The sequence below is a fragment of the Tupaia chinensis genome, unplaced genomic scaffold, assembly GCF_000334495.1.
Source record: "Tupaia chinensis unplaced genomic scaffold, TupChi_1.0 Scaffold000026_1, whole genome shotgun sequence".
NCBI lineage: Eukaryota > Metazoa > Chordata > Mammalia > Scandentia > Tupaiidae > Tupaia > Tupaia belangeri.
In genome coordinates this window covers 108564-129237 of record NW_006159456.1, presented here as the reverse complement: position 1 = coordinate 129237, position 20674 = coordinate 108564, and the positions used below count along the sequence as shown (strand labels likewise).

Genomic DNA, 20674 nt, shown 5'->3' with positions numbered 1-20674 from the left:
AAAAATGATCTTTAAAAGAAGCCTATTTCTGCTTTTAAAGATAGCTTTTATTTCCTTATTTTTTTAAGTTTCTGCTTGCTATACGGTGTGTGTACTCGGCAGGGTGGGAATGGTCATACCTCAACCCCTTCTCCTCTTAGAATTTTGGGCTCACACACACACATACCCAAGTGTAATTTTCAAGCCCCGGGGTTCAGGACTCTAACTAACTACACTGCTGGCCATGAAGGATACAGTGCCTTAATCTCCATACTACCTGCTGGCTCTAAAGAAAGCTTTTTAAGATATGAGTTCCCAAGATTTTTACTGTAGAAATAATCATTGCATATGATGAAATTAGTAAGTAAATAGATTAAAAAAAAATTCTAAGGGTAACATTATCCAACTCAGCAGGATCAGAGAATTAAAAATATCTTGATAGGGGCCAGCAGGTGGCATAGTGGTTATGGCTCTAGACTCCCACAAGGCTAACCACAGTTTGAGACATAGACCTGGGAGCTTGAAATCATGCCAGGTGTGTGTGCATGCATGCCCAAAATCCCAGCAGGAGAATGAAGAAGGCGTTGCAGTTATGTCATCCCCAGGAGTGGTTTCTCACTTTCCCTCTCATTGTCTCTCTCTGGCAAATGCATGCACTTCATGGCAGAACCCTTAAAAAAAAAGAGAGAAAAAAATTCTTGATAAACAAGTAAGGAAATGAAAGTGAGTTTTTGGATCATACTACAAAAGATACTTCACTCTGGGCACCAAAAACCTTGAAGACAGAGAGGGTTTCAATGGAACAAGCAGACATTACACAACAATTCATTCCACTGAAATTGGAGCTCGCTAAAAATATATAAAACAAGTGTGGTTGGTATACAAGTATGTACCCCTCAAAACAGACCTATAAATCACAGATCTGACTGGTAAATTATGCATCTGCAAGCATTTATCTCCACTTCTTACAAAAAATCTAATAAAATTCAAATACAGGTACAAAAAGTATAAGCAAACACGGAAAGCATACAGAAGAGAAATAATACAAGACATATGATTTGATTAAATCTGCGGGGAAGGAGAGAGCGTACAAACTGGATAGAATAGTGGCAACCAATTATCAGAGAAGAAAAATCTGAGAAACATGGCTCCAAGTGAACCTATGTCAGGAACTAGGGGTAAATGGGGTTGGGGACAGTAACTGCCATGAAGGGTTTGATAAAAACAGAAAACTGGCTAACTATATGAAAAGCTGTGAGACCCCCTAGGTCCTTTCCAAGCTTGAATAAGGCAAATGACTAACCCTATGCTACCCTAACATGGACAGTTAGTTTAGTTTCTGAAAATACTAAACCAGGAGCATTTTGGACTCTGGACCACTAGTTAATGCAAAATGCTCTTATTAGTCCACATACTGAATGGTGGAGCCCCAAAGTCTATTTCTACATTCTGTTCTAAAAATGTTGGCAAAAAACTGCTTTACCCCATAGACAGCAGATTGCAGGATTCTTCTCTAGATAAAAATGGACTGTTCCAAAAGAAAGACCTATTGAAACTGACATTTGGGCATTCCCTCAATGAAAGAACCAACTGTATTCTATAACTGAGTTCAACGAACAGCAAACCCTGGGCTCACACCCAAACTGTCAATCAACTCTTCAGTACTTTTTCTTAAATATAAATAATCAGTGAAGATCACCATTAACTTGAGGAAGACCTCAAATGAGAAAGACTGAAACTAAAATAACAGAAAAAATGAGCTCAGAAGAAACAATAGAGCAGAAGAAAAATTTAGAACACCTATATTTAATTCCTGAGAGACTAGATACCATGTCCATGAAATAAAAAATAGAATTCTAAGGAAGGAATAATTAAAGAATACAAAGGTCCTCAAAATTTAAAAACATGAAAGCAGTTTATTTTTTTTCCAATTCAACACAAGGACTAGCCATCAAAGAACTTCTCCAGAAAAGTGTCAGAGAGAGAGAAAATTAGGAGGAAAAAAAGATATCATAATAAGAGGATCAATCCAGAAAACCCAACAACCAATTAACAGACAGAAACACAAAGAAAAAGGAAAAAAGTAATCAAAGACATTACACCAAATGAGCATGATAACCTGTTTAGAAGAGAGGAATATGAATTTATTAGTGGGATGGTAAGAGTCCACTGAGTGTCTAGCACAAGGAATGAAAAAGCTCACCTGAGAAGACTTCATTGTAAAATTTCAGAACAGAGATAAAAGGCAAGGGCAAGATCTTAAAAGCTTCCAAAGAGTAAAGAATCAGAACTCAGAAAAGAGACTTCTCAATGGCAAAACAAAGAAAGATAAAAGAAAATGGAGCAATAATCTCAAATTTATGAGAGAAAATATGCAATTTTCCAACATGAACATCTAAGTTACATTACCAATGGCTATCATAACAAACTGCCACAAACTAGGTAGCTTAAAACAGCAACAACTGACTATCTCACAAGTCCCTAACATCTGGCAAGGTCTCACTCACTCTACAGGCTCCAGGGCAGAATGCATTCTCATCTCCTCCAGCTTCTGGTGGTTAGACCTTGCTACTCTTTTAACTTGGAGCCATATCACTCCAACCTGACCTTTAAGATCACAATGCCAGTTTTGCTTTTTTGTCAGATCTCTTTTGTGTTTCAATGGATTTAGGGCCAAACCAAATAATGCAGGAAAAGCTCAAGAGCCTTACCTTAGTAACACCTGCAAAAACCCTTTTCCTAAATAAGGCACATACAATGGTTCCAAGAATTAGGACATAGACATATTTTCAGAACCACATATTAGAATAACATATCATAAATAGATATCCATACCCTTTGCAGAGAACTATGATAATCAGATCATCACCAAAACACAGGAGAAAGCGGTAAGAAAACATTTATTGCAATTGACAGAAGCAACACCATAGGAAAGAGGTAAAGAGAACTCTCAGAGAAGGAACAAAGCAATATTGCAAAAAGTGCAACAGCAGGTAAGGAAGCAGCAGTTCAGATTACAGCAGGATGCCCATAAAGAAAATACTACTGAAAGGGTTTAACAGTTATTTGGAAAAATGTAGAAAGACTAGGGCACAGAACACTAAGTAAACAAAAGAGGCAAGAGTTAATTCCAGAAAAATAAGAATTGTAAGAACTTAAGTTGAAGAAAGTACTATTGCACAATGACAATATTTACACTAAATATCAATATAGTCAAAAATATTAATATACCAGGTAGAAAAGATAGAATGTGGAGAAGTATGCATGTGAAGCAAAGTTAAGAAAAGCAATTCTTCATCTTCCATAAAAGATAACATCAAGTAATGATAAAGAGTATAAATATCATCTTAAAATTTTATTAATTAGGGATAAATATCAGAAGAATTATCTATGGGTTGAAAAGAGTTTACCTTGGGAATGAAAGGGTAAAAGAAGAGTACAGAGGGATGGGGAAGGGTTGTGGTAATTTCATTTTATTGTAAGTTCACTTTTAATACAGTTCTCCTATTGCTTTGATAATATAATTTTAAAACTGTAAAAGAGTAAAAAAGTCTCAGAAAAATAACTTGTTCAGACTATAATTCAGTTCAGAAATATTTATAACACTATCTTAAACGTTTTTATCCCTTCAAGAGATTTCTATAAAAATTCTTTTTCTTTTTTTTTAAAACATTTTGCCTTAGGACATGTGTGCTCATCAGAGAGAGACAGTGAGAGGGAAAGTGAGAAATCAGCCCCCAAGGTGATTTCAAGGTGACTTTCAAGCTACTAGAGGCAGGACTTGAACTGAAGTCGGTTCCTTACTACACCTGTTACCCCCCACAATGAAAATTCTAGGCCCAATGAACATGTGACTTGGAAGTTTAATATATTTTTTTTTTGGAGAGATCTTTTTGCTATAGGGCACGTGCGCTCACTCGACAGACAGAGAGAGACATAGAAACAGAAAGTGAGAAATCACCCCCCAGGGGGGATGGTCACACCACAATCCCTTCTCCTCCATTCTCCTCTCAGGATCTTCGTGAGTTTTAAGCCACCGGGTCCGGGACGCGAACCACGGTCGACTATGTGGGAGTCCAGTGACATAGCCATTTCGCTAACTGCTGGTTCACAGAAGTTTAATTTTTAAAAGCTGTATAAAAATTCTTAAAAAGAAGTATGTAAAAATTAAATGCCCAAGTCATATGTTCACTGGGTATTGAAAAAAAGAATGAAAACATAAAAAAGACAACCAAAACCACTCCTATAATATGCTGACTTGATGGGATCAATCTTTATATCCGGTTATATTACAACTCTAACTAGTTTTACTATATTATAAAACTATTTATTCTTTTTGGTTTTGACCATAAGTCTTTATATCACAACTAAGAATAACCTGTATAACTAAAAAAATTCGGGAGGCTTGATAATCACACTAGGCATGCACGTGCATGTGTGCCCAAAATTCCAAGAGGACAGTGGAAGAAAAGGGATCACAATGTGGTCATCCGCAGCCCACCAGAGTGGGGGTGATTTCTGATTTTCACTTTAATTGTTTCTCTGTCTCTCTCCAGTGAGCACATGCTCAAAAACATTAAAAAACACATACTTTTGTCAGTAACTGGTCCAATCACAAATAGTATAGTAGTTTTATAGTTTTCACATGCAAACTGAAATATAACTTTTTGAAAGAACTGTTTTCCATAAATATGAAAACAACCATTTTTAAAAGAAAAAAATGTGCCAGTATACTGCCAGAGTGGAGGAGGTAGCTCTAGAAACAAATTACTTTGCAAACAAAGCCACTTTGACTTGAATTTCAAGCAATTTCTGACCTTGTCCCAGATTAATACTATGCCTGTGATCACTGAAGTAGAAAAAGAAGAGTCAAGGGCAAGTGCAAATGGTAAAAGATAAAATGGAAAGAACAGTTCATGCATTTTCATAACTCATGAAATAATCCCAAAGCAAAAATAAATGCTTCTATAAAAAGTTATTTTGAGGAACCAGTGGAGGGCATAATGGTTCCATCACTGGACTTCCATGTAGGTGACCACTCGCTGGGCACATGTGCATGTATGCCCCAGATCCCAGAAGGAAAGTAGAGGAGAAGGGGCTGTGGAGTGGCCGTCTCCCCCAGGCAGTGATTTCTCACTTTTCCCTCTTGCTGTTGCTGTATCTATCTCCTATGCCCCTACCGCAAGGGAACACACATGTCGTAAGGCAAAAATAAATAAATAATAAATAAATACAAGCAAACTAGGCTATGGGCATGTACGAATTTTAATAAAATCTAAAAAGTAATTCTATAATGTGCTTTTCCAACTCAAAACTCTTTACTTTAAGGGTTGAGAAGTTTGAGGCACTGAATACTGTATAAAAGTTTTACCTGTTTGCTTTTGGAGTCCTTCCCAGCAGAATTTTTCTCATCTGTACTTCTATCCATTCCTCTCAGAACACTGATGAAATCTTTCTTGGAAACAGTTGATAACAACTTAGCACGCTTTCTCATAGAGCCTCCAGCTTCTTTAACCTTTTCATCAACATTCTTTTGATGTTTCTGAACAGCATTAAATAACTGCACCACACCCCTATAGAATATAAAATGACGCATACAATATAATTAAACATCAATTACCTGAGAATAAAAACCTTACGAGGACAGGAACAATGAATTTTCACTTCTTAGAAATAGGCAAGCACTTCATAGGCACTCACATGAAGAACTGAACAAATGTCAAGTATACCTGAGAAATGAACATACATTTCAATGAATGAATACAGAGAATAAACATGAGGACTAATATGTGATTTGTTCTATAGCTTTGGTCAAAATCAACTTTTGTGCAATGAGAATGTAAAATTACTTTTAACACACACACAGCTCCTCAGGATATAATTACAGAAGGGTGTAGGCACTGGAAGGTAATGGAAAGAGCACAGCCTGTACAGTTAATTTGTGGATCCCAATTTCATCTGTAAATCAGAAAACAATACCTGATAGCTTAAAATATATTCAGATTTATAACCCATGACTCTTCTATTATGAAAGTTTTAAATCCCACTTAAAAAACAGTTATTAAAAAATGTGTTCTGTAGTTACGTAATTCAAAGACATTACTAAAGATTAAGACCAGTGTCCAACGCAGAAGCCACAAGCCACCTATGACCAGTGAACTCTTGAATTGCTTTGTTTGACTTACCATGTGTTTTAAATGCAAAATACACACCAGGATTCAAAGACTTGATAAGAAAAGGAAATTTTAAATCTCATTAATAATACTTTCATACGATTATCTGAGTAAATGACTTTTTAATGTACTCAGTTAAGTAAGATATATTATTAAAATTAATTTCACCTCTTTCATTTTACTTTTTCAATGTGGCCATGGGAAAATTTTAATATACACAAACCATTAAGATCCCTTACAGCTGTAAGATTCTGTAATCTATGAATTATCCTGCAATAGTAACAACTGCAAGAGACAATCTGCCACAGGTCCTGAGTATCCCTGTGCATTTTTGCTGTATTTTCCAAAAATGAAAAGCACTGACTACTCTTTACTTAGGCCATTTCTTTTAAGGTCATTTTTTTTTATTTCTTTCACTAAAGTGGGAGAGACAGACAGACACACAGACAGTTCCCTTCACAGGTCTCACCACACTTGATCTTCCCTCCAACCTCTCAGCTGTCAGGAACACACTGCATGTGCAGGTCCAGCTGGTATGTTCAGGTCAACCCCCGATATGAACCTGGATGGCTCCAGGCCATCTCTCAGGGTTGTGTTTGCAGTAAGCAACTTTTAGGGATGAGGTAATGTTTCCCCTCAGACCAAGAAAAGCCTTGTTAATAATCACTATAAAAGTGACAGAATGCCAAACAGTGCTTTCCTGCAACACAACCCCCTACATGGACAGGCATCCATTTAGGGCACCTACGTGGGCCTGCAGGACAAAGGAAACCAATGGGATCATGATGCTCTAGCTACTTTTTTTTTTTTTTTGGAGAGGTTTTTACTATAGGGCATGTGCGCTCACCAGAAACACTGAGAGAGACAGAGAGACAGAAAGCGAGAAATCATCCCCCAGGGAGGATGGCCACATCACAATCCCTTCTCCTCCATTCTCTCGGGATGTTGGGCATGCATGCAAATGAGCCTGGTGTGAGTCTAAGTCCCAAGTCCGGGACTCAAACCACAGTTGACTATATGGGAGTCCAGCAACATCCATTATGCCAATTGTTGGTCCCTCTAGCTACTGTTTTTGCCATGAGTAATGAACTATTTTGTTTCTGCCCTAGACATCTCTCATGTTCTACCATCTCTCAAGAAACCTGAAAGGCTAGCTTACTCGCTTTTAAGGAGAGTAAAATTCCAGACCCTTCACAGTAGGACCAGTACAAGTGCAAGGTAAGTAAGTTGCCTGGGGTATAAAATATAAGGAGACAGTCACTTTCATGTGCCAACCCTTCACTTTTCTATGTTTTTTTATATGTATTAATTCATGGAATCCTCAGGAAAAAAACTCCATAGGCTAAATATATTATTCTCTTTATACAGAAAACTGAGACAGAAAAAATTAAGTAGCATGCCCAAGGACACAGAGCTAGTAAGAGTCAAGGCTGTGATGTGACCTTAGTAGTCTGGCCCTATCATCCATACGCTAGTCACCACACCCCAATATCTCACTGTGAAATACCTAGATAGATTAGGAAATGACCAGCATAATTTAAGGTAACTAACAATTTAAATGTAATTCTACTAAACATAATTGTGACATTACCTAATGTTACCTCCTTGGTGAAGCCTTCTCCAACTCCCATAAACAAACTCTTATGGTAAGTTCCCAACACACAGATAGACTTTGACTCTCAAAAATTGGAATTCCTACTGATGAGTGGCATGACCACCCAGCAGCTGCCATATCCTATTTATCTTTGGACATAGAAGGCATCAGATAAATGTTGTTTGGTGATGATTTAAAAAAGCAGAGTGAAAAGACAGTCTGAAGATGACATAATGTGTGACATATTATGCCATAAATATAACGCAAGATAAAAATCATCTAGTGCCATAGATTTAGAAACCATCATAAGATAAGTCTCGTAAGACATCTGATTACAATGTTCTGACTATTAAAAATGAGATGATCCTAATAGGTTCATACCAAATATACACTTAGTACATTATGGTTCTGCCTTGTGAGCCCTGTGAAGTTTTTACTTGAATTCAGTGCAGAATAGGCAGGCTTACAAATACATCACTTGACTCTGTGAAGGCAGAGCTTAAAAATCAATTCTGGTCAAAACAGATCACTATCAAAGCTTTAGTATACTTAATTTTTAAACGGTAGAAACAGTGTCTTACCTCGTTGCAATCCTCTGAAGATTTCTCTCTGTTTCTTTGTCTTTGACAACATCTGGCTTTACTCTGCACATCATTTCCCACTCCCGCTTCTTATCAAGCTGTGTTATAAATATGGTTATGTGAAAGAATATTAGACATTTTTCAAAGTGCAGCGAACTTTGATATGATACGCCATGAAAGGATTAAAGTAATAAATCATTCTGGCTTAGTTTATCATAGGGACTTTAAAAATCCCACAATTTGAGGGGTTCAGCTCAGGGAAGCTGTGGTTAGCACTCAGTATATCATGTGGGAAGCACAAAGTGAGCTTCTGTCAGGTTCTCTGACAACAGGGCCTGGAGGGCTGCCAGCATATTCAGCCAGGCTGTACAAGGTGGCTGTGAGAGAGTCACATGCCCTAGCTGCCCTCATCAGACCATCCCAGGGAGGCAAAAGCAGACTCCACACACACTACACTCTCTGCTAACGAGAAATTTAAACACTGTTAGCTTTTGGAAACCTTCTACTTTGGTGGTTAGAATTATTTATATTAGCCCTTAAAAAACAGTATCATGGGACCAGCAGGTGGTTAAGGCACTGGTCTCCCACATGGTTGATCACAGTTTAAGTTCTGGACCCGGCGGCTTGAAAATCGCACTAGGCACATATGTGCACATGCCCAAAATCCCAAGAAGAGAAGGGAGGAGACAGGACTGCAGTATGGCCATCCCCTCTAGAGAGTGATTTCTCACTCTCTCTCTCTGCCTCTCTACCCTCCAGCGAGCACAAGTGCCCTGTGATAAAAACCTAAAAAAAAAAAAAAAAAAAGAAAAAAGAAAGACAGAACAAACCAAATATCATATCCAGCTATTTATACTGTGACTATACTTTTCTGCATGAAACCATTTACCCATTTCTCCACTTGCAGTACATCTGACTACTATTCTCGTCATATGTGGGTCCCAAGCAATGGCGAACTGATGCTCGGCTACTCTACAGAAAAGGAAGGGGGCTGAGAGATTAGAAAATCCCAGATAACAGAATCTAGTACAAAATTGTCTTCAAATACTATTCTCCTAGGTACCCAATTTTAATATTGCTTTTTAAAGTCTCCTTCTCAGGCCAACATTTAACCCAATACATATATAATGAAAAAATATATATATAAAATGAACTAATCACCACGAAGTTGGTAAGCTTGTAAAGCATACAAATCAGCACCAAAAAGCAATGGAAAAATATGCCTTTTATCTTTTCCATTTTTATACTCATCTCTCATTCTGTACTAGTGAAAATGTCTGTTCACAGTGAAACCAAATTCCTACTCTCACTATAAAGATTAGCCTGATTCCTTTCTAAAGAAAGACATTCTTCCCAAATCAGATAATTCACTTTCATGGTCATGAAATTCACTACTGGATTATGGCAGAAGTATAAAAATTACACTTTTAAGATTAAAACAGTTAATTTTTAATTATTTATAGTACTCAGGATGCTTAATTAAGCATGCTTAATCCTAAAACATGTTGAACTATGAAATATATATTTTATATAGGAAATAAGTAGCTGATTAATACAACAGAAAGCCATAATGCTAATATTAAGAAATAATGATCATTTCTAAGTGCCTCCTCAGATAACAGGAGACTCTTCAGTTTGTGGAAAATGAGTATTATGAAAAAATCATGTATGAATTTCAATACTTTTTGTACCAAGATAACTTGTACTTTAATTCTGTTTTCCATAAACTTTTGAAGTCCTCCCATATCTACAAAGAATGTTTGTAGCTGCCGTGCCATGTCCCTGGTACCAATACTTGTGCTTTCATGCTTTGTGTGCAACTCTAGGTCCCAAAGCTCTGGCTACAGCACAGTTAGAAACTCACTCTTCTTGGATTCAAATGGTCAACCCTCACTGGAACTTTAAGACAAAATTTATCTCAAATAAAGTATAACGAGAATACTGAATTACTAGAAGAGTACAGAGTGCTTCTAAGAGCAATGCTTGAAAACTTCCATCTTTACACAGCCTTTTGCAAAGTAACGTATTAACACAGAAAACATTCGTAACAAGACAAGGGGACTTTGGTGAACACTATGGAAATACACGCCATTTCAAACCTTTTTCCTTTTTTACCTGTAAAATACCTTTCAGAAATTAGTATTGCTTTACTGTAGGTATGATTATAAAAAGTTCTTTTCCTTTCATTAGCAAATAACATATATTTTAGTAACCAAATATTTTAGACACAGAGATACAAGTACAAGGGATACTTGTTATTTTTATAATACAAATAAACTTATATCTAACTTTTGGCCTTTAATAGATTATACTAGTCTAATTTCTATCATCAGTGGTTTGATAAAAGCATTTTCAAGTTTATCAACAGTGAAATAATCAGTTTTCAGAAATAAACCAACCCCTGACTTGCGACCTGAGAGTTCTATTATAAAATAGATTTTTAACAAAAATATTACTAACATGCTTCTATTAATTTAAAACCTAATAGAGCCAGCATTAAAAATTCCTAAAATGAATAAAATGTTTAGAATTAGGAGTCGTCATTACATATTTAATTACTTGACTTTAAAAAGATAAATTTCCTCCAGTGTATGTTCCTATTACTTTGCTTAAATGATTAACAAGTGAACATACTCAATGGCATAATTCAGACTAAGTTTCTTTGTTATCCACCCTCACATAAAAGGCAAGTTAAAAACTGGAATGTTAATCAGAAAACACTGAGAGGAACTATTTGGTACAAATTAAAACAGACTAAACAAACAAATTCACAAGACAACTGGTAGGCCATACCTGTTTTCTTTTCTCTAGTCTTTCTTGCTTCAACTTTTCTTTTTCCTTTTCCAGCTCTTTGTTTTTGACCAGAATGGTGGGTTTGCTTTTAGGAGTTTTTTTGTTAAGGATTTTGGCCATGGCATCTGCCCAGCCTACATTAGTCCCACCACTTGATTCTGCAGCATTTTCATTTTCTTTGTCAAAGGGTTCAGCATCATCTTCACTGTCAGCTTCTATTGCTCCATCATCAGAAGAAAAGCAATCCTTCTCCAATTTACAGCTTCCTGCAAAACCTAAGCGTAAAAACAAATTAAACTTTTGCATCCTAGACGGAGGTTGCCAAAGTCATGGTCCAGCCTTTGGGACCCTTCATGAAGGTCCACATGTCTCCATTCTTGAAAGAGAGGACTCTTCTGAGTCCGAAAGCTACAGCAACAGTGAAGATCAGTGGGACCATCTATCCTATAGCCATAAGCCTCCAAAACTTAATCCAGCCATATTAATGAGGGAATCTGCAGTGCCTTCTATACCCAGGACTCGGGCAGCAGAAACAAATCCAACACATTTCTGTCATCAAGGCAGTGACAGATGCTGAGCTGGAGACAGCACAGGATATGTTCAATATATGGACCTTAACTTCATCATTAAAACATACAAAGAAACTAATGGGACTATATTAAAAACAAATTTAAAAACATTTTTGAAAAAAATACTAACAGTGTGCCCAAGATAACAAAGAATCATCTGCACTGCTGGGTGACTGATTAAAATACTAAGTTCTGAGTCAAAGATACAAATTTATAAGTGTACTGATAAAACTTTATCACACAGAACCACCATAAAAACACACAAATTCATTCATTCCATAAAAATTCAAATGACTGGTGTCAAGAGGATTGGCAGAAATAAGTCTAGTTGGTGGCTTTGCTTAAAACTCAACTTGCTCTCCATGAAGTTCTGAAGAGAGTGCTATCCCAAGAAAATTAAAGTCAGGCACACAGACCTAAGAGTTCTAAAACAGCTAAGAAAATGGCAGCTTAATGGTAGGGATAAGTCCAGACTTGAACATTATCTTCCAGAATTTAAACAGAAAGATCAGACTATAATAGAAGATGAGGTACATGAGTTTGAACTGGTGAAGTAGAATTGTATGAGTTTTGACTAAAACATTTCTGACCTTCTATGCTTTGTTTTCCAGTGTTAAGGAGATCTGTCTTCTCTGAAGTTGTGGACAGGTCCATATACCCACTATTCGAACAGAATCCTAACCTGTTTCCTGGCTTTAAGTATTAAACAAAGTTCTCTTAACATTTTTGGTTTTGATTTATTAAAGCTAAAACTGCCTTCCTTGAAATTAATATATATATATATGTATATATATACACACACACACACACACACACACACCTATTTAGGAACTACAGTAAGCTTATATAGCCTCAACCATGTGCTATTTTATAGTATATTCATTCTACCCACAGAGTTTCATGTCTAAAGTCAACTTCTGTTCACAGATATGTATATATCAGCTGAACTTACTATTGAAAATATTTAGATTAATTAAGATATTTTGTGAATCAATACAATGTGGGAAAAAAATAAAGGAATGGAAAGCAACTGTAGATACCAGAGACAGGGTGGAAGGAGGATGGGAAATGGCACAGGGTGAGAAATCGGGGGGTGGGGATATCTATCTATCTATCTCTCTATCTATATATATATATATACACACACACACACATATATAGATATTGTGTGTATAAATGTATATATCTATTAAACAAGAAATATAAAATTATTTGTTGATGATAACATGTATGATTAAGCCACTTTACAGTGTATTGTGGCTGGAAAATTGCATTTGGAATGCTGTGGTGATGTTCAGTGAAAGTATGTAAAATAAATAAAGAAAAAAGAAAAAAGAAATAGTGGCATGGTGATTAAGACACTGGACTCCCACATGGCTGACCATGGTTCGAGTCCCAGATCTGGTGGCTAGCTTTCTCACTTTCCCTCTCTCTCTCTCTCTGTTTCTCTCTAGTCAAATTAAAAATAAAAAAAAAAGGTTTTTTTAAAAAAAGCAAATGAAAACACACATACAAAAATTAATCTTAATGAGTAAAAGTAAAATAAGTTCAAAAAATTAACTGAATATTACATAAATTAGATTTAAACATTGAAAAGAAAAAATTTTATATTTTTAAAAACCATGATCTTAAAACATAAAGTGTGAAGGTCTTAAAAAATTTTTAAAGATAATGTTAAGGGTAAGAAATCACTTATATTTCTATCATCCTAATAAAGTTGTGTATTTCTTTCTTTTCTAAAAAAATTATTTTGTTTAACTTTGTTATTTATTTCAATTTGATCCGAAAGGTACAGAATGAAAGAGAAAGCAAAAAAGCTGCCAGGTCTGGGCCATGTGGGAGTCCAGTGCCCCTAATCAAAATGCCACCTGCTGGCCCAAAACTGTGTATTTTTTTTAATAATTATTAAATTTTATTTATTCATTCATTTATTTTAATTTGACCAGAGATAGACACAAAGAGCGAGAAAGAAGGAAAGTAAGAAAGCAAGCCACCAGGTCCAGAACTCGAACCTTGGTGGGCCATGTGAAAGTGTCCAGCGCCTTAGCCACTATGCCACCTGCTGGTCCCAGTGTACTAATCTGTGTGCTTCTTAATAAAGAGAAAAAAAAATTAAATAGAAAATAATTTGCCACATATTTAATTAGAAGTATTTTCTGTATCCTGTATGCTAGTCAATTTAAGAAGCCTAAGGACATATAACTCTAGCTTTGACATACGAATATAGGTGATACATAAAAAATATATTATTGCCCACTCACTATATATATATATACACACACACACACACACACACACACACACACAATTTTGTTTTTTTGAAGAGGTTTTCGCTATAGGGCACGTGCGCTCACCAGACAGACAGAGAGACAGAGAGACAGAAAGCGAGAAATCACCCCCCGGGGGGATGGTCACGCCGCAATCCCTTCTCCTCCATTCTCCTCTTGGGATCTTGGGCACGCAAGCACACCCGCCTGGCGTGAGTTTTAAGCCACCGGGTCTGGGACACGAACCGCGGCCAACTACGTGGGAGTCCAGTGACATAGCCATTACGCTAACTGCTGGTTCCCCACACACATACATATTTTAAAAGGCATTTATACTTTGCCATACAAAAGCTGGTAGCAATATTAATCATTTTGATGAAAACCTGAGTATCTACTGTATGATATCAGATTCCAGGGCCACACAATTTTTTCCTAAGAAGCATATCCTAGGACTAGTGTTTCCTGAAAGCACAATGAGAAACAAACTTGGGAGAATGTAGTTAGCTGGGAAATAAATATATTAATAATACACATGTAGCACTACACAGTGCTAATAACGAAATAAACAATTCTGAGAAAAAGTGTTTCCTCGAGTAACATTCTCCCATTCCAAGAATTGCTGATTCACTCTAATTGTTTCTTCTGCTGAGTAAATTTTTAAGCTAGGTACTATGTAAAACACCAGCTGGTGGTGTGGTGGTTAAGGCAGCTAGATTCTTTGTGGCTAACCACACAGTTTGAGTCCTGGACTCAGCAGCTTAAAAAACACTCTGTATACATGTACATGTGTGCCCAAAATCTTGATACAAGAATGGAATAGAAAGGACTGAGGCATGGCAATCCCCCCTGGGGGATGCTTTCTCAATTTCTCTTTCTCTGTTTCTCTCTCCAACATTTCTGGCAAGTGTATAAACCCTATAGCAAATTTAAAAAACACTTTTTAGGGAACCAGCAGTTAGCGTCATGGCTATGTCACTGGACTCCCACGTAGTCGACCGCGGTTCGCGTCCCAGACCTGGTGGCTTAAAACTCACGCCGAGCGCGTGTGTGTGCATGCCCAAGATCCCGAGAGGAGAATGGATTGCAGCGTGACCATCCCCCCGGGGGGTGATTTCTCGCTTTCTGTCTCTATGTCTCTCTCTGTCTGTCTGGCGAGCGCACACGCCCTATAGCGGAAAAAAAAAAAAAACTCTCCAAAAAAAAATTAAAATAAAAAACACTTTTTATACATTCTCATTTCAAAACACTTCTATTAGTTGCTTTTATTATTCTACTTCATAGGTTTTAATCCTGAAGCTCATGAATGTGAAAAATATACCCAAAGTCACAAAGCTGATGGGATAAATGATGATGCCACTGGACTTCTGAGACACTACAAAGCTTTGAAAATCAGATTCAATTCAGACTAATGTGTAGTGAACTACTGTGGCAGATAGTCACTGCATATTTTAAAACATAGTTTAATAAAGCTTGCATTAAAAGGGAATTCTAAGCTTCAGTTAACCAGAACAGTCTATGTTCGCATCCTTATTCTGATTTTACCTAACCATGCATTGATCCCCCGAGTTATTAAAAGTTCCATGAAACAATTGCTCTGCATTCAGATGTAAAATATCTATTCTGCCCTTGCCTCGTAGTCTTTCCTATCAATTATTGCTAAATTTAAAACATTCACAATTAATGCTATATAGTCTTTTAAAAAGCTCTTTTCTTTGGGAAGAAACATGAAGTCACCCCAGGATTCATAAATAAAAGCAAAAATAAAATGTAAGTGCTACCACGGGACAACACTGTCAGATGTGATTACACGTGCTTTCTGGGCAAGTCAAAGCAGATAGAGTCTGCAAGTAGTCTGTTTCCTGAGTCCGTCCTATAAATTGCTAAACCACTCAAGTAGGACTATGATATACTTCATTTCCTAGGCATGTTCCTTCGCTATTTTAAGTAACTTAAATGATGAAGGAGGCCATAAGCTACAGTTTGATGAAAAGCACATTTATCTGCAAGATTATTTTATCTTAAATACAGCTTTGTAGTTTATCAAAAATGAAGGCTTATCTCCTAGGGCCTTCTAACCTGGATTGTTATCAAGTTCTGTGTTAAGTGCAGATAGCCATTTTTCATGTATGTGACCAGAACAATTCAGGCTTTTCTAACTGTTCAGAAAACCTGAAATTGTTGGGAACCAGCAGTTAGCGTAATGGCTATGTTGCTGGACTCCCACCTAGTCGACTGTGGTTCACGTCCTGGACCTGGTGGTTTAGAACTCACGCCGGGCGTGTGTGTGTGTGTGTGCCCAAGATCCCGAGAGGAGAATGGAGGAGAAGGGATTGTGGCGTGACCACCCCCCTAGGGGGTGATTTCTCGCTTTCTGTCTCTATGTCTCTGTCTGTCTGTCTGGCAAGCGCACGTGCCCTATAGCAAAAAAAACCCTCTCCCCGCCCCCAAAAAAAACAAAAAACACCACAAACCTGAAATTGTTCTCTCTTCTATTTTACCGTCACATGGGCATGTTCCATCAGAGAAGAGGTGGTCAATCAGATCATGGCACTGGATAATGAATGACCAAAGCTGGTTTCACCTGGTTGATTTACTATCTACAGAAGCCTTTTGGCCCCCATGACTACAAAATTCTAAAAATCTAGTGAGCATTGGGACCAGCTGCTGGTGTAATGGCTATGTCGCTGGACTCCCACATAGTCGACCGCGGTCGGTTCGAGTCCTGGACCCGGTGGCTTAAACTCACGCCGGGCGCATGTGCGTACGTGCCCAAGATCCCGAGAGGAGAAGGGACTGCAGCTAGCTTTCTATCTCTCTGTGTCTCTCTGGCTGGCTGGCGAGCGCACGCACCCTATAGCAAAAAAAAAAAAAACCAGTGATAAATGTCTGACAGGCCTGAAGTGCAAAGCCCAAGCAGTGCCACCGTTCCCTCTTCTGCCTGATTCAGATACCCGGACTTGTGGTCAGTCCAAATCAGCAGTCACATCCCTCTACTTTGTTAAAAAAAAAAAAAAAATCTAATGAGCATTGTGTCTAAACCTTCAATAATTTTTTAAAGTGATATCCAAGTATATGGTCATGTTTCTGATCATTCATTTTTAATTGATTTCTGAAAATACCTGTCCATGACAGATAGGAAATTTAAAAACAGAAATGGTGTGTTGACACTAGTAGTTTAAGAAACAATGGGTGACATGGAGATGGCGCGGGAGTTAGGGATCCCACATGGCCCAGTTCAAGTCCCAGACCCAGGGGCTTTACCCGTCAGGCACATGTGCATGCATACCCAAAATTCCAAGAGGAAAATGGTGGAGGAGAAATTGCAGAGTGGCCAGTCCCCCTCAAGGGTGATTTCTCACTTTCCCTCTGTGTCTCTGTCTCTCTTCCTCTCTCCAGCAAGCATACACATCTCATAGCAAAACTAAAAAATAAAAATGATAGTTAAAAAAAAAAATGCCTAAAGGATATATACTGCAGGGAATATTGCTGAAGACAGGAAGAACAGATAGGAGTCCCCTTTGCAAAACTGATGTAGGTAAGTTCAAAGGTAGTGGCAATAAGAGAACTATAGAATAAAACCAAACAGATGTGGAGACAAAAGGAAGAGTAAAGAATAACATTTGTGTTTCTGGCTTGGGCAGGGCATTCTCAGAAGCAGCTTTGAAAAGGGAAATTATGAACTCAGTTTTGCCAATATTGAGTTTGAGGAGTCAGCAACTGACATGGTAGTTGAAGTACTGGACTCCCACATTACTGACTATGGGGTGAATCTCGGACCAGGTGATTTGCTTTCTCATTTCCCCTTTTTCTCTCTCTCCAGTCAAATTAAAATTTAATAATAAAGAATAAAATTAAATAAATAATGTTTTGAAATACTGAATTTGAGGTATCTCTTGAACTACTAAGCAGAGATGATAAATAGCTGTCAAAATCATTATCATTAATCTTGAATTAATAATGCCACCACAAACCTCAAATACTTGGTCAAATGGTTAGAATATGGAACAAAGAGAATGAAATAGCAGGTAATATCCTGCATCTACGGACAATTTTCTACTGGGAGGTATTATGGTATAATGGAGACAGTATTTCCAAGCTTGTTTTCTCACCTGTAAAACAGAAATGCCATCAGCTACCTTGCAGGGTTACTGGAGGCAATTCAAGCCTCTTTCTGGAAAAGAGCTCCAACGTACAAACACCATTGTTATAAAAGGCTAGAAGGCTTACTTGACAACAAAGACGTAACACCAATAGTCTCATTAGATGGGAAAAAGTATCATCAGTGCTAATATTTTTGAGTGGATACCATGTGCCAAACATTAAATGCTTTCCATATAGAAACTCACTCAGTTTTCACAATCCTGATGTAGGCATTATCTCCCTCATTTTACAGATCAGGAAACTGAGACAGATAACAGTAAATAACAACCCTAAAATCAGTCTGACCTTACACAGTTGACTCTTATATGATTAAGTGAACAAGGAAATTTGTTTCTAGAAATAATACATGAGTTTTGGGACCAGCAGATGGCGTATTGGCTGCATCACTGGACACCCATGTAGTTGACCGTGGTTAGAGTCCTGGACCCAGTGGCTTAAACCCACGCTGGGCGCATGTGCATGCTGCCCAAGATCCCGAGAGGAGAATGGAGAAGGGATTGCGACATGGTCTTCCTGGGGGATGATTTCTTGCTTTCTGTCTCTCTGTGTCTCTCTGTCTTTCTGGTGAACACACACCCTATAGCAAAAACCTCTCCAAAACAAAAGAAATAATACATGAGTTTTGAAAAGAAGGTAGAAAGGTGGGAGACAATGAGACTATGCTGACAAACACTGGAAGGAATACTACAGAAATCTGATCACAAAAATATCCCTTACTGATGGGAACTTCTTGAATGGGAGAAAAGTTTGTCTCAATACCAAAATCTCTCCCTCTTCCCAATCCTTTCCTTCTTCAGATTCTCTGGCCCTGCCCTTTTACTTTTTGGATCATTTTTTTGTATCATCTATGCATTCCTGGTTCCTCAATTATATCAGGGTAGTGGTCAAGAGTATAAGCTAGGACAGACTCCATGACCTAGTGGTTAGGCAGCTGGAACCCACATAGCCTACTACAGCAGCTTGAGAAATATGCCAGACACATGTGAATCCATGCTCCAAATCTCAATAGGAGAGAGAAATGAAGGCGAAAGGACTGAGGCATGACCATTACCCATGGGTGGGAGGGGCTCTCTTCTATTCCCTCTCCCCCACTTCTCTCCATCTCTGGTGAGAGTATATGCCCTCTAACCAAAAAAAAAAAGTACAAACTAGAGTCAACTTCAATAACGGTTGTGTCGGGAAATAGCAGTTAGCGTAATGGCTATGTCGCTGGACTCCCATGTAGTCGACCGTGGTTCATGTCCTGAACCCGGTGGCTTAAAACTCATGCCGGGCGCGTGTGCGTGCGTGCCCAAGATCCCGAGAGGAGAATGGAGAAGGGATTGCAGCGTGACCATCCCCCCTGGGGGGTGATTTCTTGCTTTCTGTCTCTATGTTTCTCTCTGTCTGTCTGGCAAGCGCACGCGCCCTACAGTGAAAAAACCTCTCCAAAAATAAATAAATAAATAATGGTTGTGTCATTTACGAACCTGCATATCAGTTTACATATTAAATTAGACTTCTCTGAGCTTATCTCTTATATGTAAAATGAGAATACAGTATCCATTTCATAGAGTTGTCATCAGCATTAAATGAAATGTTATATATAAGGAATTTAAGTATCTGGCACATAATAAAGCTCTAAAAACATAGCTATCATCATTACTATTATTATTATCAAATTCTTCCAACAGTACAGTATACTCAAAATTACCAGTGCTACAAGCTTATATTATAGTTGGCTATTCAGGGGACCAGAAGATGGTGTAATGCTTATGTTGCCGGACTCCCATGTAGTGGACCACAGTTCAAGTCCTGGGTCCAGTAGCTTAAAACTCACGCAGGACATGTGTGCATGCGTGCCCAAAATCCTGAGAGGAGAATGGAGGAGAAGGGACTGCGACATGGCCATCCCCCAGGAGATGATTTCTCACTTTCTGTCTCCCTATCTCTCTCTGACTTTTTGGTGAAGGCACATATCCTATAGCAGAAATCTTTAAAGAAAAAAAAATTGGTAGTTTAGAAAAGTATTTTCTGAAAAACATTTCAAGTGGGGCCCTTTTTCTGTATTCAATGTCTTGTCCTAGTGCAGGCCCTAACATGGTGTTTTACAATTGCCTACTAACAGTTCTGGCATTCTAAGGCAATCACCATACAACCAGCACTAATGTTTATGTCTGCCACTCTCCAGATTAAAAGGTCTTCTCCCTGCTGCCTACAAATAGAGAATCTGGTGTCTTCATATAGCAGAGAGGCCCTTTACAATCTGGCTTTAACCTGTTCCCAGTGTCACTTCTAGTCACTTCTCTGAACAGCTAGTTATAACAGATGAGTTGCTTTGTCCTAAATAGACCAGGAATTTTAAGAGACTGCATACCACTGTAAATGTTTTTCCCTATGTCTGAGAAAACTGTCCTCTTTCTCTTCACTCCCAGTTTTAGAAACCTACTCATCTTTTTTTTTTTCTTTCTTTCTTTTTTTTTTTTTTGGAGAGGTTTTCGCTATAGGGCACGTGCGCTCACCAGAGAGAGACAAAGAGACAGAAAGCAAGAAATCACCCCCCAGGGGGGGTGGTCAA

General features: G+C 37.9%; 1 protein-coding gene across 1 annotated transcript in view; it reads right to left on the bottom strand.

Moving 5' to 3' along the window:
• Window positions 1-20674, bottom strand: part of RRP15 (ribosomal RNA processing 15 homolog) — a 36900-nt gene that overhangs the window by 13081 nt on the left and 3145 nt on the right. The window contains exons 2-4 of the mRNA XM_006140225.3: window positions 11121-11395; window positions 8328-8425; window positions 5351-5552 (exon numbers count right to left, since the gene is read on the bottom strand). Of these exons, the coding sequence (XP_006140287.1) occupies window positions 5351-5552; window positions 8328-8425; window positions 11121-11395 (575 nt within the window). The remainder of the gene's footprint in view (window positions 1-5350; window positions 5553-8327; window positions 8426-11120; window positions 11396-20674) is intronic.